The 25,330-nt window shown below is 35.0% G+C and overlaps 1 protein-coding gene across 1 annotated transcript in view; it reads left to right on the top strand.

The window, feature by feature from the left end:
• LOC125649674 (UPF0764 protein C16orf89 homolog) overlaps window positions 1-25,330 on the top strand; it is a 33,548-nt gene continuing 8,218 nt past the window's right edge. Inside the window, exons 1-6 of the mRNA XM_048877379.2 lie at window positions 1-322; window positions 4,026-4,184; window positions 6,585-6,735; window positions 8,466-8,583; window positions 9,467-9,626; window positions 11,178-11,303. Of these exons, the coding sequence (XP_048733336.1) occupies window positions 124-322; window positions 4,026-4,184; window positions 6,585-6,735; window positions 8,466-8,583; window positions 9,467-9,626; window positions 11,178-11,303 (913 nt within the window). The 5' untranslated portion in view covers window positions 1-123. The remainder of the gene's footprint in view (window positions 323-4,025; window positions 4,185-6,584; window positions 6,736-8,465; window positions 8,584-9,466; window positions 9,627-11,177; window positions 11,304-25,330) is intronic.

Below are 25,330 nucleotides of genomic sequence, written 5' to 3'. Positions count from 1 at the left end.
AACCAATGATGAGGCGTGTTTGAAATCCTACGCGATACCCGTCATTATTAAAATCAAAATGACGACGACTTTCCACAGACACAAAAGAAGTAACCGTTTCAGAGAGGGAAAAGAAGTTGTAAGATGAAATATTTTATTGTCTATTTGACAGGGGTCTTGTTGATTTCAACTTGTATTATTGCTTCAGTCGTTTCCAATTCTAACGATTCGTTAGTGCTTCTTACGAAGACTTTAGATGCCATAGAGTTCGCGGTGGATTTTTTCCACCAGGAGCATCCTAATCTTAATCTGGATGCCGTTATTGGAACTAGAATGGTCGAAGGTAAGTGCATCTTTTTATTTTTTTATCATCAATGGAAAATTACATATAGCAAGCCTTTACTGAATTCATACATCTCTTAAAGGTTATCCTCTATTCAACATATCATATTCAATTGAAAAAGAAAGTAAGCAGCTTGATATCCTGTCATTCCGCACGAGGTGCTGATCCTGAATTGACCTGCATGCCTATCTAATGTATCCAATCTTTTTTCTTTCACTAAATGGTTTAAAATGTACTTCGGAGTTTTCCATTTTATCTAGTATCTCTGCATTAGTCTGATTAAATTGTTGAAGTCTATGCCATGATCACAGGAAATGTTAAAGCGGAACCTATGATCAAGGGAAACATTTTGTTCGATTAATTTAAAAAAAAGATTTGATAACTTTTATGTTTACGATATTTTAGATTGTTTCAATGTCATTATTATAGAGGTGACAAGCTTTGCCTGATTCAATACCTTATCCAAAAATACATGTTTTGAAAATTTTGTTCTCAACGTTTAAAAAATGACCATTGCAAATTTTCATCATCACTATACCACAATCAACTAGCGGTATATCAATGCAATGATCGATGTAAAATCTGTTTTGCTTACTAAACTAATCAGAGCTTCAAAAACTGACAGAGGTATATGAATATTTAATTTTTATATTCTGTCCAATTTTACGGATGTCTTAACACGTAGTTTTAAATTGAAGATATAAAACAATTGATGAGCTACATGTTGAATGATAAAAAAAAAACAACCCAGCAAGCATGAACATGAACGGCAATTTATCGCAAATGCAACGAAAGCTGATTAGTATCAAGGGGGAAAATCTCGTTATTACAAGGAAAGACCTCGAAATTACCAGTTAATTTTCTCGACAATACGAAATAAGATCTAGAAATTACGGATTAACTTTCTCGATATTACAATAAAAAATCTCAATATTGCGAGTTATTTTTCTCTAAATTACGAGAAAAGAACTCGAAATTACGAGTTAATTTTATTCGAAATATTACGAGAGAAAATCTCGAAATTGTGAGTTGATTTTCTCTAGTTACATGAAAAGATCTCGAGATCACGAGTTGATTTTCTGAAAATAGCGAGAAAAGATCTCGAAAATTTCGTGATAATGGCCTACATTTTTCACAATTCAAATTACAAATCAAAGTGATATCAATTCATACTATGCACAAAAACACTGATATGCGAGTGTTATGTATCTTTCTAACTGTCAGTCAACTCAGTGGCAGTTTGTGCTGAATTCAACTTTGAAATCTCTCCAAATTGTCAATAGAGTAAGGGGGTAATCCTGCTAAATACATGCCAGGTGCCACTGAACTGAACGCTTCTTAGCAAATACAGTATATTCTTTCTGTTGACGTCTTTGTTTTATCGCTTATGTTGTAATCTAAACTTGAATTTCATGTTGATCAACTTTTGACCTGCATTGCAATTTCTTATGAATACACAATTGCATTTTATATCATCGCATGCTTTCATCCATCGTCTGAACCCACGGGTTTTCTCAATGCAATGTAATTAACGGAGAGCAAACCCGTGGGTTCCAACGATGCCATTCATCATGGTTTCATATCAATATGCGTCCGTTGATTTTCATTTATTTATTTTGCAAAAAGCTGCTTTATATACATGTACAATTCAATTCAATTCTTTTTTGTCCTTGAGTTATACAACTCATCGGAATACATCTAGTACATGTACATGTATATACACAATATATTTAATTGTATAAGATACACAGTCTATATTGTCTAACCCAGTTGAAATGAACATCAACTACGTACAGAGCATCATTATGTGGGAATAACCAACGATGGAACCCGTTCTCTTTAATCTGTGCTTTTCACATATTTTAACACGTTAAAGGGACATTTGTGGTGAAAGTGAAGGCAACTTTATTTCTCGAAATCTTTCAATGGCATAGGGATATATATTAATGACTAATAAACACAATCATTTTGTACAAAAACAAGAGAAACCTATAATAAAACTACGTTAGATAACCACTTTTAGTGTACAGAAATATGTTAGGAAGAATTATTATTTTGCGAGACAATGATTATTTAATCACCAAAATCACGTATTCATGTGTCTACTTTGAGCTTAAAAACTTTTGAAAAAAATTCAATACTGGTATTATTATTGAAATATATAACATAAAGCAATTTTCCTTGAATTCAAGTTTTGGTGACAAAATGACAGCTAATGCCCCATTAATTGTTAGATGAAACATTATATTTGTAGACCAATATGATGAGTTTGTATGCATAATTCTGTAGTAAGTCCGCCTGTAATTAATAGGCGTTCGTAAAATCTTTTATGTAAAATTTAATCCCTGTACAGTATTGATTGATTGATTGTTTTACGTCCCTTCGAGAATTTTTCACTCATATCGAGACGTCACCAGCTGTAGTTAGTGAAGAACCACAAATTTAGACCTATGCATAGCGCTCATGGTCGTAGCAGTGAGGATTCTTTAACGTGCCAACGCCTGCCGCGACACGGGACCTCCATTTTAATTAAGGTCACATCCGAAAGACCCTTGATTCTCACTTCTATTTACCGAGCGTTTAGCGAAGGAGCAATCACTACATACATGTACATGTACAGTTGTTTAAGGTCTCGGTTTTAACGCGGCCATGGCATGGGCGGGCCTCGAAATCTTGCGAAATGTGATTTTCCATATTGATTTGCATTACAAGTATCAAGAATAACAAATTTTCATCTCTATGTATTCTATAGTAAGTCTAACTAATCTCCTTTCGTAGAATGAACTGGGTGTGAATATTTTGCATGTAAAATTTAATCCCTATACAGTAAGTACTGATTTTTTTTTAAAATTGAGAAATGTGATCTTTGCATTACAAGTACTGTATCAAGAATAATGAATTTTCAGCTTTTATATTTGCGTTCTTTTACGATACGGATAATAGGTGTGTGTGTGATGAGGGGGGTGTCTATCTCTCCCTTCTCCTCCATCTCTCTCGCCCTCTATTTTACTCTGTCTGCAGGGGCGGATCCAGGAATTGTGGTTACGGGGGGCGCTACTTTATGAGGCAGTGGGTCCAGGGGGCGAAGCCCCCGGAAGCTCTGGGATTTTACAGATTTTATGGGGCTTGAAATATTTCTCCTATTAAAGTCATTTGTACTATTTTTCGATCATTTTAATAAGGTGAAATTAATAAAATGACCCAAATTTTAAGGGGTCTTTGGAAAAAATTAAGTTCTCCCAATAAAAGTAATTCAAGAAATCAAAGAATTTTGTCATTTATTTTTCCGGGAGTGGAAGAAATTATTGCTTCTTTTATCGTTTAGTACATTTTCCGAAACAAGATACCGCGATTTATCTTAAATTTGAAAATTTTAAGGGGGGGGGGCGCAGGCTGCGCCCCCTCTAAATCCGCCACTGGTCTGCCCCTGTAAAATAGATCTACTCAATTTTCCTCGTTCACCAAACGAACAAAAAACGAGAAAGTGATTTCAGAAATTATACAGAATACCAGAGACTACATGTATATTTCATATCGAAGTGATAAAAACACCGTTGGAAAAATACAGGTTGATAACAATTCACGCCTTATATGTAAAAATTAATCAGCAAAAAGGTAATGACGTCAAATGGAGCCCTTTTTGTGTGATATGAAAGAAGAAGGGGAAAAACACTGAATAATGTTTTTTCTTACTCTTATATAGGGCAATTCAAAGTTTTGCTCAGAAAACTAAAATTCCATCCATCAAAAAGAATCCCGGCACCAACGATTGCTAGGATCGAGAGGCTGCAGAAGGTTGCTGGTCTGGTCAGCGAGGAGGCGCTGCCTTACATAGCGACTTTCACTCCACAGTATTATAACGGTATGTATAGGATCTGACATGGTTACAGCCGATAAAACACAGCGGAATGATAAAGACTGTATATTATTAACTGATCAAGGGTCGAAACGTGTACACTTTCAGCTCTCATTGATTCAGTATTGCAAAATGATAAATATATTGTATTAGCAACGCTAAAATGATGTAAATTATGGCATTAATGATACACAATTTCAACAATACGCAAGATCGTAAATACCGAGTTAGCGGAACTCTCTTGTAAAGAAGTCCGGAAAAGCGTGTCTATCTTGGGCATTTTTTGTTTATTCAAACATGGCATCGGAAGACGATTTAACCTGTGCATTCCACAATTAAAAGCATTTTTAAATGAAAGGTGTGTGAAACGTCTGGATACAGGGAAACTGAATTGAATTTGGCTCGTGAAGCTATATGTTTTGACGCAAGCTGTTCTCAGCTTTGGGAATTTCCTGGCTGACAGTAGTGGGAAAAAATCCACATAATTTCCATTAAAATCTATCATTTGTGGATATTTATGCGTATTAGGTTTCTTTCTTGAATCATTACTACAGTCTACTGCAATGCAATGATAGTGCACCATTGTTAAAATCAGGTGAATCGATCACGACAAAAGTTGCAAAACTGGTATTATTTACCAGCATGCCCAAATTCTCGCATACTCTGGGTCTCGTGAGACTTTGAAAGGGGAAAGTAAAATTTAAAACCAAGACGGAAAAAGTAGTCGCGATCTTGCGTATTAATGATTGATTGATTGATTGATTGAATATTTCACTCATATGGAGACGTCACCACTGCCGGTGAAGGGCTGCAAAATTTAGACCTATGCTCGGCGCTTAGGAGCAGGGAGGGATATTTATCGTGCCACACTTGCTGTGACACGGGACCTCGGGTTTTGGGGTCTCATCCGAAGGACCGCCCCATTTAGTCGCCTTTTACGACAAGCAAGGGGGTACTGAGAACCTATTCTAACCGGGATCCCCACGGGACCTATAAATGATTTTTTTAAAATTGCTAGGAGTTGCAATTTTCACACGTGGGTAACGCTTGATGGCATTTTTATCTTGCAATGGAAAACTTTAAAACTCGCTGTAACGCAATGAATAATAATTAATATTGACGTCATAATGCCAACCCGACCAATCACGTTGAAGAAATCAGTCTTGGCTGTTCCAATATGTTGACTGACAAACACAGATATTTCTAGAAACAACGCTTTCAAAAGAACACAAAGCATATTCAATGTAAATATAATGAAAATAGCGTTTATGTTTATAGATTTAGATAAAACTGTAGTGTTGTATGAAACATCATTAATAGTATGTATAACGATGCTATATCAATAGGCGATCGGGGAGGGAGGGGGGGGGGGGTCAGGGGAACATTATCATACAAGTAGTGTTTGTATATCAAGACCTTTAGATGATCTACTTTTTGGAATTATCAGCTACTGTTCTTCAAATGAACAAAATAAGGTCTTGTGAGTATGCACGGGATCTATGCTTGATATTGTTAAATCGTAAATCTAGGAGATTGAAGTAAACCACTACTGTACCGGAAACGTTCACAAGTTTACGTAGGATGTTTATATTAATTAAGGGGTTGGTTTTCTATGACATTGATTAGCAAACATGGCAAAAAGGCAACGACTTGCTTAGAACTTTACGTGAATTGAACACATTTCAATGTATATGATATAAATGGATTGGATACAAAGTTCTCACAACTTAAAAAATCCTGCCGGGCTGACCAATGTAGAGATATCGCGGTACCATAAGACGTCTCGTCATATACACGTTCCTCCATAGCTCTCTATAGTTCTATAATAAAATCGACGAATTTGCATTTCCCACTCGAGTCACCTTCACAAGTGTAACAGTTTATATTATGCCATGTCATTTGTATTTATAACTCATTGTCCTTCCAATTGCATCTTCAACAATTTTGAACTTTTTCCCTTCTATTTTACAACCACAATTACTTCTCACATACAACCACCGCCGATTGTGAGGATCGAAGTCAGGTCCCAGCAATAAGACACTATGTTAACCACTGCACTACGCTAACCAGAGGCCCTAACATTTAAATATCAGCAAATATTTCGAAATGCTTTGATGAACGTTGATTAATGCGGGGAGGAAATGAGAGCGTATTCATGATCAAAACCACGTTCATGAATCTTACATTCACCAAAGTAACATTTCACAGCTCTGACTCTTCGCCATGCCCGGGGTTGTATTTTGATACCAGGAAATGTTTTAGGAAAAAACACTAATCCACGTTAATCAAGATTGTGGGAATTATGAATAATGATCATACGAGAAATTATATGTACTGAATGACAAAAACATGAAAGATAATTTCAATTCTAATGTTTTATTAATGTATTCAATGATCTCTTTTCAGAAATAGGGCCAATTATACAAGAGGGGTTTTGGGAAATGGACTATCCTAGTCGGGATTTCGATCCCGATGTCAAAATTTGGCAATATAAAGAAGGAGAGTCATTGATGGAACAGAAATCAGATGATTGTCTGGCAGAGTTTTTTGGGACGGGGTTAGTATAATTGAAAATGGCAATATCGGATTGATTTTTAAAATGATACGACGTTCAGATAACTTGTAAAATTAGAGAAAGTCATGCTTCAGAGCAGCGTTGTATCTGAATTGCACTCTCAAATGGTGGTTTATGGACGCTCATCTGATACAGCTTGTTCTAAAGATATGAATCTTGTAAATTGTGGACTATTCTTGCAGCATAAACGCTCAAATATATTTTTGAGGACGATGCTTGTGGAAAACTTGAGAACTTTCGTTCATTCATTCTTGTTATGAAGCTTAAATGATAAATTTACCATAGTTTCCTGTTAACTTTGTGTCCTTGTAGGGGCCTGGGATCATGATTTTAACAAACTTACCCAAGAAGTGTTGTCTTTTGTGGCCTAGTATTTGTAAAGAAACCCTTTCGAATTTACCAAGCCTCATTACACCTTTTCTCTAAAACCTTCCTCTCGTGGACCGAAAGAAAAGAATCTTCATTTAGTTTGGTTAAAATTGGTTCAGTGGTTCTGAGAAATCTGAAATATTTGGAAATCGTACGTGTTAGAGATGTTCACTCAAAGACTTTAGCTCAATTGGTTTTAAAAAGACCTTTTATGTATTTGTAAGAGTCGAAAATGTGTTTGAAGGAGCAGAGGACCAAGTTCACTTTTTAACAAGATATGGCCCTGTTAATTCCATTTCAAACAAGTGTCTGTTCGTGCCTAATTATAAGCATATTATTCATACTTCAATTTTATTTAAAGCATTTCTTCAACAAAGTTCGATTATGGAAGAACAGAGCATGCGAATTTGCAAAATTCTTTACTTTTATGGGAAAATGTAGAATTTTGACATGCGTAACGAAGACTTTGAATATGAGCACAGACCTAAGTTATGTTACAAGTTTTATCAATACACATATATAAAACTTTAAAAATCACCTGTTGTTCTAAACAAGATTTTGATTTTTTAGCTGCTATGATATAGCATACTCTTTAATGGCGTCATAATTACTGTGAAGATTACGTTACATTAATAATAGATGTTCAATCACGATGCATTTTCTACATACTATAGTATTCGTATGCCAAAATTTGAAAATTATCAAATTCATTTAAGGCCCTGACATTGTACAATTCCTAAACCTGAAGTGTTTAAGATATTCAACATCAATTATATATTTATGCTGGGGGGAAAATACTACTAAAAAATTTAACTCATTACTATGTATTCTGTCTTTCAAAAGTTGATATTTTTCCTCGCAAGAATCTATCAAAGATCGTCTGTTAAACACCACAATGATGTCTCCGTTTTCGAACTCTACGACAACTGGGAGCGTTGTTAAATATTTTTATGACCAAAACTACAGTTTCCGTTAAGCCAATTAATGTTTATGGTATTGCTTCTTTGTGCTAATGAAATCAGTCCTCCTGGTCGTAAAGTGAAATCAAGGCATCCGTGATATCATGATGCGTGTCAACCGTATCCTATTTCGGGCATTCGAAAAATGTTTCAGGATCAGAATAAGGGTTTACCCATAATCCATTTAAAAATGCTTTCGTCGACAATTCAATCCAAATCCATGGAACATAAAATCTGGATTCGCTGATTGCTTCCGATAATTGAAGTCATGTAACAATTGAATTGCCGTGAGAATCTATCAAAGTGTCAAAAAGAAACAGTTAACGTTCCTCAGCGTGATTTACGTAAATTGGGTGTAACAACACTGCTTTTTCCTCCTATTAGAAAAAAATCAAAAAAGCAGTGCAGAATATCAGACGACTGTTGGAACTTCATGACCGCCCCCGGATACAGTTCTTACTCGCTTTCCCACCAAGTGTTTTACTTGGAAATAGGAAGACAGGTAATATTAATAGGAAATACTAATAGGAAGACAGGTAATATTAATAGGAAATACTAATAAGGAGACAGGTAACACAGACTGAAAATACGAAGAGGAAGACACTCTGGTAACACCAACTGGAAATACTAGTAAAAAGGCAGGTGATTCAAATTGGAGGTACTAGTACAAGAAAGGGTAGCAGGAATTAGAAATACAAGTTGGAAGACAGGTAACACGAATTAACTGGAAATACTATAAAGGACACGTAACACGTTTTGAAAATACTAGTAAAAAGACAGGTTACATACGTAACAGCATTGGAAATACTGGTAGAAATACAGGTAACACGCATAGGAAATACTGGTAGAAATACAGGTAACACGCATTGGAAATACTGGTAGAAATACAGGTAACACGCATAGGAAATACTGGTAGAAATACAGGTAACACGCATTGGAAATACTGGTAGAAATACAGGTAACACGCATAGGAAATACTGGTAGAAATACAGGTTACACGCATTGGAAATACTGGTAGAAATACAGGTAACACGCATTGGAAATACTGGTAGAAATACAGGTTACACGCATTGGAAATGCTGGTGGAAATACAGGTAACACTCATTGGAAATACTGGTGGAAATACAGGTTACACGCATAGGAAATACTGGTGGAAATACAGGTAACACTCATTGGAAATACTGGTGGAAATACAGGTTACACGCATTGGAAATACTGGTAGAAAATACAGGTAGCAGAAATTGGAAATAACAATAGCACATCTGGAAATAGGAAATTACACCACTATTTAGTAAATGAATTATATGAAGTTTGATATTGCAGAGACAGTACCATCCCTAATCACAAAATGTGACATAACGAACAGATCATTTGTACTATTTCAGTTCGGATGCCACGCACAAATGCTACTTAAAAATCTAGCTAAACACCAGAAGCCAATAAACAGTTTACAAGAGCTGTTCTGCAAAAACATGGCGAATGAAGCCATTATCATTGCGAAAAACGGGTTTCCACAACGAAAACAAGATCTTTTTATGGAGCAAGGTATTTTACAGAATTGATGAAATGCCGATATCTAAGAAGTATATACATGTATATTATTTATGTTAAACTTCTTGTAAATAATGAGTAAGTTTTTGTTGTACCGGGTTATGATACAGTCAATAGTCCATTGTGTTTTCTTTTATTTTTGATAAACTAGTAGATAGGCCTAATTCAAATTCAAACACAAGAGTACTGGTGAAAACCCACCCAATGTATGCGAGTAAATTTGATTTTGTTTACTATGAGTTTGGGTTTTGTGGGGGTAAATATTTTATTCTAACTCACTTAGCTGAAGAATCAAGAAAACTTTTCTGATCAAGTTTTATCCGATATTTGTCTGGATGAAAGGTGAAGATAACGAACAGTGATCAATCTCACAACTCCCATAAGCAATACAAAATAGATAGTTGGTTAAACACAGACCCCTGGACACACCAGAGGTGGGATCAGGTGCCAAGGAGGAGTAAGCATCCCCTGTCGACCGGTCACACCCGAATGTCTGTGGCGCGCATTTTTTTTATTTTCTTCTCAAAGATTAGTCTAACCTTTATCATTTAGTAGTATAAAAATCTATATCAGCTTCAAGCTATATGTATTTGCCGACTACATATATTCAAATGTCAATAGCTATCATACATGCGAAGCATCATTAAAATATCAATGCCTAACCAAAAGCACTAAACACATGCGCAGAAGTTCCAGCAGAAATATCTTACCTATACATACATCACGACAAAATCACAGGTGACTTAACACGTGTACATCAACGTACATAACGCTAACGAAAACTGACACGAGAAGAAATCAATCAAAAATGTTGTTGGCAGCCACTGCAGCTGCAGAATATTGGATTTGATAGAAACTAATTATTTGTCTAAAAGATTTACAAGGAGTGTTTCGGAACTTGCCAGCGCTGTATCTAAAAAAAAATTCAATCCGTGAGACGGCGTTTTTACTTTGATAAGTCTAAAAGAACAAGGATTTTGTTTCTTTTCAGCAAGTCCCAAAAGGGTACAACTTTACAACTTATCAGTATATAAGCATCCTGATTCAGTAAAGGTTCAAGTATCTAATTCAAAGTATGAATTTTTGGGCTAGACTTGGATCACAATAAGACTTTTAAGTAATATATAGATGAACATTCTCAATAACAAACACAAGGGCACAATTTGTTAAATCTATGTGTAAGTATCATCATTCAGTATGTGTAAACCTTGACCCCAAGGCTTGGGTGGGGCTACAATAGGGGTCGAAAGTTCTAAGTAAGAATGTCTACGAAAGTTTTAAGAAATGCATACAGACATGTACTGTAATTGCATATAAATCAAGAACTTTCGAATACTCGGTTGAGCGATGTGACCCTTGGACCTTTTACTATTTTTCATGTCTGCTTATTATCAGAGCACTAAACATGAACGGTTATTTTACCGATTATTCGTCAATATTTGTTGTTATAATTTTATATAATATCATGTTGATACTGATAGTTTTGAGCATATTGATATCAACAAGACTTTTAAAACAATGCTATTTCATTCCCAACTTTTCCAGCTGCCTTGTGTGGTATCCTTGGATACCGCGAATTCTTCACCTCTAATTGGTTGGAACCAATTCTCAGTTGGCAGGATGAATTATACGGTTGTTACCGAGGTGAACTAGTCTTTGCGTCCGAAGTCAGTAAGTCATATCGTCTTTTTCTTTATTTTTGTGACGATCTCTCTCTCTCTCTCTCTCTCTCTCTCTCTCTCTCTCTTTCTCTCTCTCTCACCTGAGTCACTCAGGTGACCTATTGGTCTGCATCCGTCGTCGTGCGTTGTCCGTTAACAACTTCTTCCCAGAAACTACTAGGTCAATCTTGACGAAATATGGTATGTAGCATCAGTAAGTGAAGGAGATCGGAAATTGTTAATTTCATTACCCCCAACCCTAAGGGGCCTTAATTTTGGGGTAAAAACTGTAAAACTGATGTATTTCTTTACTTCTGGGCATCTAGCAGAGAAAGTGAGCATATATTAATGATGAGCAAGGAAACTTCTACCAAAATTGTAAATTTCATGAACCCCGAGGTAGGGGTTCTGACCCCAGGGCGGGACCAAACTTACAATATAGTGTTTATGTGTAAAACACTTAAATAACATTTTCTTTAGTGCTATTGATACTAAATTGAAACTAAATGGATATCTAGAACGAGCAGGTAGTCCTTTACCAAAATTGTAAAATTTGATGATCCCAGTGGTAATGTTTTTGGTATTAGGGTGGGGCCAAAATGGTCAGTTATCAAATGTGTGAAGAATATAAATTTTGAACTTCTTGGTAACTATCATTCCAATTCTTTTCAAATTTGGTATGAAGCATCTTTGGAACAAGGGGGGGGGGCATAAATTGTAAATTTCAGGATTCCTGCACCCCTGGGGCCCTGGGGCAGGGGACTGCTCAAAATTGACCAATTTTCAAAAATCTTCTTCTCAAGAACCGCACACATGTAAGAAAAACTAAATGCATAGTGATGTAGAGCAGGAAGGCCTCTACCAAAATGGTCAGTTATTAACTGTGGGAAGAATATAATGTTTGAACTTCTTCTTGATAACTATCATTCCAATTCTTTTCAAATTTGGTATGAAGCATCTTTGGAACAAGGGGAACATAAATTGTAAATTTCAGGACTCCTGCACCCCTGGGGCCTTAGGGACAGGGCAAAAACTGCCCAAAATTGACCAATTTTCAAAAATCTTCTTTTCTACAACCACACATGTGTAAGAAAAACTGAATGCATAGTGATGTTGAGCTGGAAGGCCTCTACCAAAATTGTAAATTTCATGATCCCCGGGGTAGGGGTTCTGACCCCAGGGTGGGGCCAAACTTACTATATAGTGTTTATATGTAAAACACTTAACTAACATCTTCTTTAGTGCTTTTGATGCTAAATTGAAAGTAAATGGATATTTAGAAAAAAAAACAGGTAGTCCTTTACCAAAATTGTATATTCTATGATCTCCGGGGTAGGGGTTTTGACCCCAGGGTGGGGCCAAACATAGTATATAGTATTTATGTGTAAGTTTGCAGAGACTGTATAAAATCTAAATACATACTTAGGTATAGCAGAAAAGGATGTACAAAAAATGGTGAATTTCACAACCCAGGGTTTTGACTCTAGGATGGGTCTAAATTAGTCTTATCTTTTGATGTTTTAATGTTAATACACCTATTATTTAAAGCCTTTCATCAGTGTATGCACTTTTGAGGGCATTGAAGTTTAAGAACTCACCTTATTTTATACTGTTGCTGAACATCAGAATTTAGCTTAGATATTTAGAACAGGACTTTTTTTCTAGATTTCATAAGTACTCAGGTGACCGATAAGTCCTATGGGCCTCTTGTTTTCTCTCTCTACCTGTTTGTATTACTTTAGATACGCATTATAGCACACCTAGAGGTGGTTGTGTGGCAAATATCTACTGAATATAAAAATACAGATAAATTCAAAAACTTGATATGCACAACATTGACAAACCCTGATTAGGGCCTGTCTATAGGCAGGAGTCCTAAATTGATCAATCTGCTCGTCCGCCCATGCATTGACATTAGAGTTTTCCAGGCTTTTTTGGCTATCCCTGCAACTCTTGAATCGAAAATACAAGCATAAACTTTTATCATTGGGTAACCTACTTTGAAGGATTTATGGACCTTAAACTTAGCAAATAATGCCACAAAGCGGGACCCTCTCCTGATGCTTGCCATCACAATGATGAAAGGTGAAGATAACGAACACTGATCAATCTCATAAATTCTATAAGCAATACAAAATAGATAGTTGGGCAAACACAACCCCTGGATATACCAGAGGTGGGATCAAGTGCCTAGGAGGAGTAAGCATCCCCTGTCGACCGGTCACACCCGCTGTGAGCCCTATATCTTGATCAGGTAAACGGAGTTATCCCTAGTCAAAATCAGTGTACCAAGAACGGCCTAACAATCGGTGTGGTATCTAGTGTTTTTATTTATTTATTTATTCGGGTTTTTTTGGTATCATACATACATACATAGTGATGCATACATACATACATACATACATACATACATACATACATATACTACTCTCTCACACTGACTCATTCATTCTTTAATTGTATTATCAAACCTGTGGCTACTTGCTGTACCCCCATCCCCCCAGTAGTTGGTAAAAAAAAAAAAACCAAACAAATCAGTCAAAACTATTCTTCCAGGTGGTCCACATTTTAACAAAGCTGTGCATTTTAAGCTTTTGGATTACAGCATATTTTTCCACCTGGTATTTTAACCTTAGGTGACATAGTAATCCAACAAAGTTTATGAAACTTGTTTCATTTATTAGAAGTCTTGCCCAAACGTTTGCACGCTCGATCAAGCAAAATGTCATCCTGTTATTGAAACGGTAGTATTATTTGATGCTATGAAATATGATAATTTCGATCTCTTATAATATAAATGCGGCAAATCAGACGAAATGGATTATAAATTTGTACCTTTTAGATTATATAGATCTCGCACAATAACCCCCCCCCCCCCCCCCCCGAGAATTAGACAGATTACAAGAATTAATTCAGTCAACCATGAGACTATATAAGTTTTACAATTTTTGCTAGAGTAATTCAACTGTAACGAAAGTGAAATATAATGTGTATCTACTCATTCAATAACCAAAGAAAAAAATCTGAAAAAAATAAATAAATGGATTTATAAAGGAAAGTAATTGCTTGATGAAAAATGCGTACAATTAGCAACAATATGATTATTTTAGCCATTTCTATAAATTTTGATCGGGATCGGTACTTTTTTTCTCTCGTTTGATTCAAGTCTAAAATATAGCGATATATCTGAAATTTGGTCATTTCATTTCAATTTCTTTTTGAAATACATTTGTCTAATATATGTTTTTTCTAACTGACATGTTTTTAAGATTATATCTGTAGATTTAAAAATATATATGAAGAAATAACGTTATAAATTTTCATAGATAATTATCTTTCTAAAAAAAATTAGAACGTCTATCTAAGTCTTTTAGACATGTTTTATTAGATAGTAATATCATGCACCCAATTACAGCGAAATTTGGACTATAGGATGTTTTATTTGCAAACAAAACACCTTTTTTATCATTCCGGAAAAAAATCACCAAAAAATCATATAAAAAGATTGAGAGCTTGCATTATTTTCTCGATGGTGAAATCATGCTCAATGCGATGCATATAAATGAACCATTAAATGAAATTTTAGTGTAATAAGCCATCTTAGATAATATACAACCAACTTAAGTTGCATGTAATACATAGTGGAAAAAAGTCCGGAAAACTATATATAAGTCCCATAAATCTCGTAAAAATCACTCAACTTTAACAAAATATTTTTAAAAAATCTGTAAACATATAGTAGTAAACCACATACCAAATGCCAGCATTCTAAATCAAAACTTGATGAAAACAAGTCCGGAAAACTAAATTGTAACAGACGGACGGACGGGCGGACGGAGTGCTTCGCCGGTAGGAAACTAATTTTTGGGGTAATAATATAAATCATTAATTTTTTGTTGAGTTTAATGTTAATGATTTTCATGGTATAAATACACCCATGAAATCCTCCATGAACAAGATAAACTGGCCTTCGATATAAAAGAGTGACAATCCTTCAACCACGAAAAATCAAATCCACACCAACATATTATTTATGCACCATGAAATATTGGAACCCATAAAAATAAGTGATTCTACAGTAATTTCAGTGATAATAGTCGGAATTCTCTTCAAATATATTAAAAACAAACTACATGTGTTTCGGTTCGTTTTAGGGTTTCTTGAAAATTGCCTCAAAACTTTCCAGAAAATCATAGGTCGGAGTTTGAACCCGCATTAACTTTGAAACGTGAATACACATCCTGACGTTAAAATTCTTTCTAATGTGATTTTTCTCCCCAAATAAGCCATTTATCAAGGATACTTAGTATAATACTTTGACGATCCTGTATTATGATAATTGGGAAATACAAACGTTTTTGTGCACGAGTCTGTAAATAGATGCATTATAACAATTTCCTGTGATGGTAAATCTCGCCTGTTCATCCCCCAAACAAACTTAAATTCTGACTCTGTGATTGTCAAAAACGTCGATTTTCATTAAGCATTCTAACGTGCTATTTGAGATTTGAACGGTTCCTTAATGGATATGATGCGTATTTAGATCTTTAAAGAACTCGGTCCGTCTTAACGAAGTCACAAGGAAAATAGAGGTCTTGTATTTCAGGGCTTACTACTGGTCTTCAATCAGAGTTAATAACACTCTACATGTGATACTAAGTGAAAAATACATTAATAATATTGCACGCAAACTGTTATTATCCTTATTGTGCTTCAATAATTTCAATAGGATGGGATTGTGTTTAAGGTCTCTGTATAAAATCAAGTGCACCGTAATTAGAATGAAGCAAATTCAGTTTGACAACTGTCTATTGGAATGGTTTCAAACTACACGTAGCCAGCAAGAAATTTGATGACGTGTGCACAGGGCTTGCAAAAGTACGGATAATGTCATCATAAACATGAGAGGAAGTGTTTGAAGAAATGTTAATTAAGTCTGTTTTAGATTGTGCCTTGACACTAAAATGCAGTGAGTTTGTTTCTCATCAATAATTTTATACATGACAGAATATTCATTAAATGTTCTCTGGGGTATACATATATCAGCTAATCTTCGTTTAACTTTCAGTTCCCTCCTCAACATCGTTTCCAAAATGAAATTTTAAATCATGAGACTAAGTGCATTTAGATAATAATGTTCAATGCATATTTCATTGTTTAAAAAGCTAGATCATTTGTTTTTGTGTAGTTCTACAGATGTTATATTTAACCGTCACATTCCATCTACATGTATATGATTTTTTTTTATCTACATTTCCAATAGGGTTTATTTTACGAATTGTAACGATAGGCATTTCCTCACGAACACGCTGCGGTTATAAACATTGCGAGTATGAATACAAAACTGCTTTATAAACACAGTACGTCTATTTCAACGGTTGGGAATTCCGACAGAAATGAAAGTATCTAATATAGATATAAGAAATAAATTTCATGCATTTTTGAAATTACACGAGGTTACATGCTGCAACAGTTCACGCCGACATACTGTTCATGCTTGCTTCGTGAAATATACAGACGTGAAGCGTCGCAGTTCGTAACCTCATGTATGCCTACTTGTATTGGCAAAGAAGACGTCGCAGTGCAAGTGTCATGGGGAATGTTTCCGTGTATAAATAAAAGAACATGTATTGACCGATATCAAAAGGCTATAATTGTTATACTATAATATAACTTTGATGGGTTATAACAGCAAATAATATGTATCATTTTCAATAACATTGAGGTATTACAAGCATATTTTTAACGCCAGCAATATGACGAAAACCCCTAATGTACAACAAAATGGTCAACTCACTGATTTGGCATTATGTTGTAATGCATTAATAGGTATAGAGCAGATGTTTATAAACCTTACTTTACTAAAAACAGAACATCTATAAACCCCATCTTTTTAGTATAGTTAGGTTATAAGCGTTTTATAACAGAATCACGTGACTACAATCGACTAATCACAGGCTTTAGATAATATGACCACTGATATGTCCAGGGGTCTTTATCGGAGTTATGAGATTTATCACTGTTCGTTATCTTCACCTTTTCATGATATTATGATAATTCAAATTATTAGCAAAAATAATGTCCATATCTCTATTCTGGACGGATACCCATTCAGATTGTTAAAATACGTCATTAATGTGTCAGATGTTTGATTTCTTCAAAATATTTTTAGAATTGATACATTTGGAAATTAGCTGTAAAAATTTAGAAATATACATGTAGTTCATATAATTTAATTTGATAGAAATGTCAGAGTTTTATTACAATTTAATGCAAATTATTTTTGATAAAAGAGTTATTTCCTAGTGCTATAAATAACAAAAAATTAAATTTCATCAAATTTTGCCAGATGATATACAATTTTCCTTATAAAATATGATAAAGACTTGTTTTATGCGCGTTTTACCAAGAAATTATCTTATTCTATTTCATGTCCCAAAAACATGTATTTCCCCTAATGAAGGCACTAAAGTAAATAAGTAAATAATAATTTTTCAAAACACCCCAGGTCAATCATTTTCTAGTTGATGCTCTTCAATAAAAAAAAACCCACCTAGGTCTTAATATCAAGTTTTCCTTCGAAGAAAAGATTTTGTCTAATCATGTATCACATACTTTAAAAAGAACAGGGGGGGAGGGGGACTAAAGTTGTCACAGAGTTCTGTTGTGACGTATTATGACAAATTCAGTGAGTCACCGATTGATGGGATCAAGATGATCGTGGAATAAATCTACAGACCAGGGCACCTTCACACTTTATATTTATAATCTCTTTTCTTAACTGTACTTGACAATAATGTTCCAACTGGGGAAATATATTCATCGATGCCCCAGTTGCGAACCTCTGACTTTGAAATATGATAGATGGAAGCTTATCAAGTAATGGCGGGGTTACTTCGTTGGGTATTATAAGGTCGGACAGGAGAGAGATCAATCTCGTTCTATGGCGTGTAGTCTCGGTGTATCTCTTCCTCAAGAGTTTTATATGTCTGCTCAAGAGAAAAGTAGGTGATTAGATTTAAGACATGTCTTATAAACACAGGACTTGCTCTATTAATACTTTGACTTTGCCTTAAGTGTCAGTTTACAAAGTCAAGGATCTTAGCGACAGTCAAACGGTGGTAATGACTTTTGATTTATCACTGGGGTTTGGAAAGAAAACGATATAATATCAAAACTACCATATCTTTATTCAGCATGAAGTTTTTCTTTACTAGTAACTGGCTACTTAAACAGAGAAAAGTTGGCTACTAGTAGCCAGCTACTTGAACCAGGAAAAAACTAGCCACTAGTAGCTAGCTACTACAAGGAATAAAGGCTATAACATTAGTTTCTCAAATTAGCGCCTTCTTCCACAAAACAATAACATTCAATTAAAATCTGATTGGCTAATAGTAATCCAGGGGGCCTCAGAAGGAAAACATTTAATAGCAAAATGATTTAATTTAAACCTGATAGTTTGCTTATAAAATATTTTATTTGCAATAAAATGGTATAGATCAGGTTTATATTTAGATGACGAAGAGTAATTTTCATATCCGAATATTTAAATTACAAACATCATGCTTGATTTTGCCTTGACTTTTACGTTGTTACTGAGAAAACCATTAATTTATGCATCTACTAATAGTTTTCATAACAGAAATGTGTGTTTATATGAACGAAATGATTAATTCAGGTTTATATAAACGAAGATGAGTGATTTTTATAACATCTCAATATGTCATCACATTTCAAATGAAAGGTGAAGATAACGAACAGTGATCAATCTCATAACTCCCATAAGCAATACAAAATAGAGAGTTGGGAAAACACGGACCCCTGGATATACCAGAGGTGGGATCAGGTGCCTAGGAGGAGTAAACATCCCCTGTCGACCGGTCACCCACCGTGAGCCCTATATCTTGATCAGATAAACAGAGTTATTCGTATTCAAAATCAGTGTGCTAAGAACGGCCTGACAATCGGAATGAAACACGTCAGACAGCATTTAACCCAATGATAGGTTGTATTGGCAACTAGATCGTTAAAACGTCCATAGAATTTGCGAAATGCTGGCTTTAAACGAGACTGTTGAAACCCCTGCACCATCAACTTGTTTGTCAATAGCCTAGCTGCCTCGATTTAAAAAGTGACCATACGCAGAACAAGCTCTTGCGTATCGAATCAGTTGAAAGATATAAACACCATATGTAGGTGATAATGGAATATTGCTACATAAATATGGAAAGTTGACGGTGGAGAAGCTGAAATCATCCCGTTAGTCATAAAGTTGAGCTGTTAGTTTGCCGTTAATATCTAATTTCAATAAAATTTCTAAGTATGAGGCAGAAATGGACGACTCTGTGGTGTCTTTTATTTCGAGTTCATTGGGATATATCGAATCGACATACAAATGAAAATTATTATTGTTAATAGATAAAACGTCGTCGATATAACTAAATGTCGAATTGAAGGCCACACCAAGAGATTTTTTCTTTTCACGTATAAGTTTTTTTTAATAAATTCTGCTTCATAGGAATATGAAAATAGGTCAGATAACAAAGGAGCACAATTCGTGCCCATGGGAATTCCAACAGACTGTTGGAAGACCTGATAACCAAAGACCACGAAGATATTGTCAATGAGGAACTCAAAGCAATGTATCTTTGTAAGGGTTTTTATGAAGCTTAGGAATCCAGTATAGGTACGGTAACTCATATTTATCCGACCCATTGACTGGGATATTAAATGTGTCTAAAACTGAAGCATGGTTTTGAAAATTTTCGTCTTTTGAAAGGGCAGTTGGAGTATAAGTACGATTACCCAAAGTAGAATGAATGCAACAATGTTGTTACAAGCTTTGTCAGCTGGAACCAAAACATATTGCCTCATGTATTCTATCTAATTCTTTTATCACATCTGGTTTACTAAACACAGAAGGATAGATGGTATGTACTTTTGTTTTAATATGCATATTCATACTTAGTAGTATTAGCCATTTATAGATTTTGATGGAAAAACCTCTTAGCTGACAAATTTCCTTTGAAAATTGTAAGTAAATGAATAGTTGCATTAAAGAAAATATAATTCAGAGTTATATTAATGACGAGAAGTGATTTTGATATCTCATTACGTCATCAATCTTCCAATGAATAAAGATTTTCAGGAAATTGCTTTTTAAGTTTCTTCTGAAAATCAAAACTAGTTGGGCGTTTGCATTACATACATGTTTAATTCAAACATTACATATCGGTATGCTATCAATCTTTAGATACGTGTATATGACAAGGAGTGATATCTTCAGATATCATGCTTAAGGAAATCAGCTACTTATAATTTGAAGGAAAGTATCCCAAAATTTTAAGGGTTATTTGTGAAAACTTTGAGGATTTTGGTGATTGCATTAAATATACGATTAATTCAAGGCTATACAGATGATAATAACAAAACTCAATATGCCATAATTTTCCAGATATGTATTACGTTTAAGGAAATCAGCTACCTGTACTTTTAGATCGAAGGTACCCTTAACTTTCAAGTGATTGAAATCAGATGTTTGATCAGCTGTGGATTATGTTGCTACACATAATATCACCGGAGCGGATCAAAGATCTGATTTTAATCAGATTGTGGTTATGGAAATCGGCTATTTATAATTTTGATGGAAGTACCCTTAACTTTCAATTTTTTTGTGAAAACCTTAATTAGCTGAGTGTTTTTAATTAAATATATGATTAAACCAGGGCTGCACACATGACAAGGAGTGATTTTGTTATCTCCATATGTCATAAATATAAATCTTCACATATCACGCTTAAGGAGATCAGCTTACTTATACTTTTTGAAGGAAAGCATAACTAAAAATTCTAAGTTTCCTTTGAAAACCTTAAAGAGATGCGTGTGTGTACTAAAGATGACAAAAATCTTAATATGCCGTGACCAATTTTAGGATATCAAGCTTAAGGAAGTCAGCATCTTATGCCTTTTGAAGGAAAATATCCTTAATTTTCATGATATCGGGCAAGTATCTGATACAAACACGCGACCACAACGTTTTTAAAGGTAACTTGAGATTTAAAAAGAATTTCTTTCAAACAAGTTGAGGTTACGGGGGTTTCAACAGTCTCCTTTAAACTCAGCATTTCGCAAATTCTATGGGCGTTATAACGATCTATTTTGCCAATACAATCTGTCACTGGGTCAAATGCTGCCCGACGTGTTTCATACCGATTGTTAGGCACTGATAATTCCGTTTACATGAGCAAGATATAGGGCTCTCGGCAAGTATAACCGGTCGACAGGGGATGCTTACTCCTCCTAGGCACCTGATTCCACCTCTGGTGTGTCCAGGGGTCAGTGTTTGCGTAACTCCTAATTTTTTATTCCTTATAAGAGTTATGAGATTGATCTCTGTTCGTTATCTTCACCTTTTCAAATGATTTATTAAGGAAACTTGTTTAAGGGGTATTTTTTTCAAATGGTATAAGAAGCTAATTTCCTTAAGCGTGGCATCTGAAAACCAATGCTATATAGTGAAATCTTGTAATTTGTATTGCCCATAAGTATTTAATACAAACGCGCAGTTCTTTAAAGTTTTCACGAAACCTTGAAATTTCAGGGCTATATTTTCTTCTTAAGGTATAAGTAACTGATTTCCTTATATGTGGTATCGGAAAATTGATGACATGTTGAAATATTAAAAATCACTCCTCATCATGAGCATTACTTAATTATTTTTTCGTCATTACAAACACTCATCTACTTACGATTTTGAAAGGAAATTTGAAAGTTAAGGATTTTTACAACAGAATTTTAAATTATATAATATCACTGAAAAGGTGATGGCATATTTTAAAGATGTTAAAATTGTATACATGTATATAAAACTGAATTAATTATTTGGTTAATGTAAACCGATTTCTTTCATGAAACCTTTAAGTACATGTTGATGCGCAAGTTCATGGTTTTCCCAATAATGACGAATAAGCATGTATGATCTAGCTCATTATCCACTACACTTCGTGTATTTTTCCCTGAATTGAATATTTCTGTAAACATGTAATAAATACCCATCTATATTAAGTATTTCACCCAACTTGAAGGTTTATTCATATTTTACACTGCCTTGGATAAATAGCTGACAAAATCGAGCATGATATTTGGAAGTTCAATATGAAAATGACTTCTCGCCATCTAAATAAACCTGATCTATGATTACATGTGTATTCAAACGGATTGCGAGATTTGTTAGTCAATTCGAAAATCAGACAATTTTCATGTCAAGGACCAGAAATTTCAGAACTTCATTGAAAAGCATAACTCTTTCTATTTTTTTTTATTGTCAAAGCAACAAACAAAAAACCTTTATATTTGTATGGATAAAATTGAAAATCTACGCTTTCAAATGACAGATTTTCAAATTGGAGCGAAATGTAAATTTAATTGGAAGGCAAATGAAATGCGTTGCATGTTTACGAATTCTGAAATGCTGAAATATATGCAATATCATGCATAATGATTTCTCCCCATTTCATCATTGTAATACTTAATTTTCTATATGCTATCATTTATTTTAGACGAATATCTTTCGTCTGAAGAAAATCCAAAATTTTGTTGCTGTTTCTAAATATTTAGTGAAACGAATGTCAAAAACTCCTTGCATTGGAGGAAGACCAATCCAAAGCATAAATACTATCATCTGAAATATAACACGATGCCCTCAAGCTGTAAAATTATACAGATCATTTTGTCTTAAGTGCAATTGACATTAACGATCCAATTGGGAAAACACGTTCATCGATGCCCCCGTTGTGAACCTCTGCCTTTGAAATATGATAGATGTCTTGCATAGAGTCAACAAGGAATGGATTGCCCTCTTGTTTCGTGGCTAGTAATATCGGCAATATCGGCGCATCTATGGCACACCGTTTTTACAGTTTACATTTATTCCTCTTTAAAGATATATCAAATTTTATATAAAAGCTATAAGATATTTTCTAAAGTTTATGAATTATCTTATATCCTTTATAAGATATCTTATAAAAGATGTGAAATATCTTATAATTTTTCTTTATAAGATATCTCATTAAATATCAGATATCTTATATTGTATATAAGATATCTCATAAACTTTATATGATATCTTATTGACGTTTTTGATATAAGATATCTCATAAACTTTTTAAGATATCTTATAAAAGAAAGTTTATAAGATATCTTATATGTTTTATAAGATATCTCATAAGCTTTATAAGATATCTGATATATTTTATAAGATATCTCATAAATGCATTTTTATAAGATATATTATAAACTTTATAAAGTATTCATTTATAAGATATCTTATAAAACATATTAGATATATTGTATGTATTTTAAGATATCTCAAGAGATATCTTATCGAATTTGTCAGATATCTTATCAAAAATATAAGATATCTCATAAATTATATAAAATATCTCTATAGAGGCATAAATACAAATATGGCGTGTCATACGCATCCCCTCTTTACATGGCAGTGAGGAAGAAACTGGGCGACGTATCAGTCGAGATGCTTTGCTCTTTGTCACTTTACATACTGTAAAATACAACCTTATGTGGTTTGGTCTTATGCAATCCTGTTTTGTCGATTTAGTAGCAAAACACGCACCATTACTTCTTGCTGAATTGCAAATGAAATCGGCCTAGAGTTTGTAAATAAAGCGTATATATCTGTCAGATAGGAACAGAAACTGATTATTCCTAGATTCGTGGAAAATTTACGATTGCAATCAAACAACCGATTCGTATCGAGAGAGAGAGAGAGAAAAAAAACGACACTGAGGCGACATAACAAGTGCTTGTATGGAATTGATCATCGTATACATACCTATTACAGAAATTGATTTAATGCTGGTAAGGAGAGAGAGACAGGGAAAGAATTTCTATCTGTAATACATATGTACAATATATTAATGTAAGAAATAAATTTCATTTTTGAAAAGTACATGAGGGTATGACGCGCGACGCTTTACGCCTGCATACTTAATGACGTGCGACGCTTTACACCTGCATACTTCATGACGCGGGACGCTTTACGCCTGCATACTTCATGACGCGGGACGCTTTACGTCTGCATACTTCATGAACCGAGACGCTTTACGCATGCATACTTCATGACGCGCGACGCTTTACGTCTGTAAACTTCATGACGCGCGACGCTTTACGTCTGTAAACTTCATGAACCGCGACGCTTTACGTCTGCATACTTCATGAACCGCGACGCTTTACGTCTGCATACTTCATGACGCGCGACGCTTTACGCCTGCATACTTAATGACGTGCGACGCTTTACGCCTGCATACTTCATGACGCGGGACGCTTTACGCCTGCATACTTCATGACGTGGGACGCTTTACGTCTGCATACTTCATGAACCGAGACGCTTTACGCATGCATACTTCATGACGCGCGACGCTTTACGTCTGTAAACTTCATGACGCGCGACGATTTACGTCTGTAAACTTCATGAACCGCGACGCTTTACGTCTGCATACTTCATGAACCGCGACGCTTTACGTCTGCTCACTTCATGACGCGCGACGCTTTACGTCTGCATACTTCATGACGCGCGACGCTTTACGTCTGCATACTTCATGACGCGCGACGCTTTACGTCTGCATACTTCATGACGCGCGACGCTTTACGTCTGCATACTTCATGACGCGCGACGCTTTACGCCTGCATACTTCATGACGCGCGACGCTTTACGTCTGCATACTTCATGACGCGCGACGCTTTACGTCTGCATACTTCATGACGCGCGACGCTTTACGCCTGCATACTTCATGACGCGCGACGCTTTACGTCTGCATACTTCATGAACCGAGACGCTTTACGCATGCATACTTCATGACGCGCGACGCTTTACGTCTGTAAACTTCATGACGCGCGACGCTTTACGTCTGTAAACTTCATGAACCGCGACGCTTTACGTCTGCATACTTCATGACGCGCGACGATTTACGCCTGCATACTTCATGACGTGCGTTAACTAGCGCTTTATGAAAAGTATGC

Source organism: Ostrea edulis, chromosome 4 (genome assembly GCF_947568905.1).
Source record: "Ostrea edulis chromosome 4, xbOstEdul1.1, whole genome shotgun sequence".
In the NCBI taxonomy this organism is placed as follows: Eukaryota; Metazoa; Mollusca; class Bivalvia; order Ostreida; family Ostreidae; genus Ostrea; species Ostrea edulis.
The sequence above is the reverse complement of the archived record's forward strand: the minus strand, read 5'-3'. Positions and strand labels throughout refer to the sequence as shown.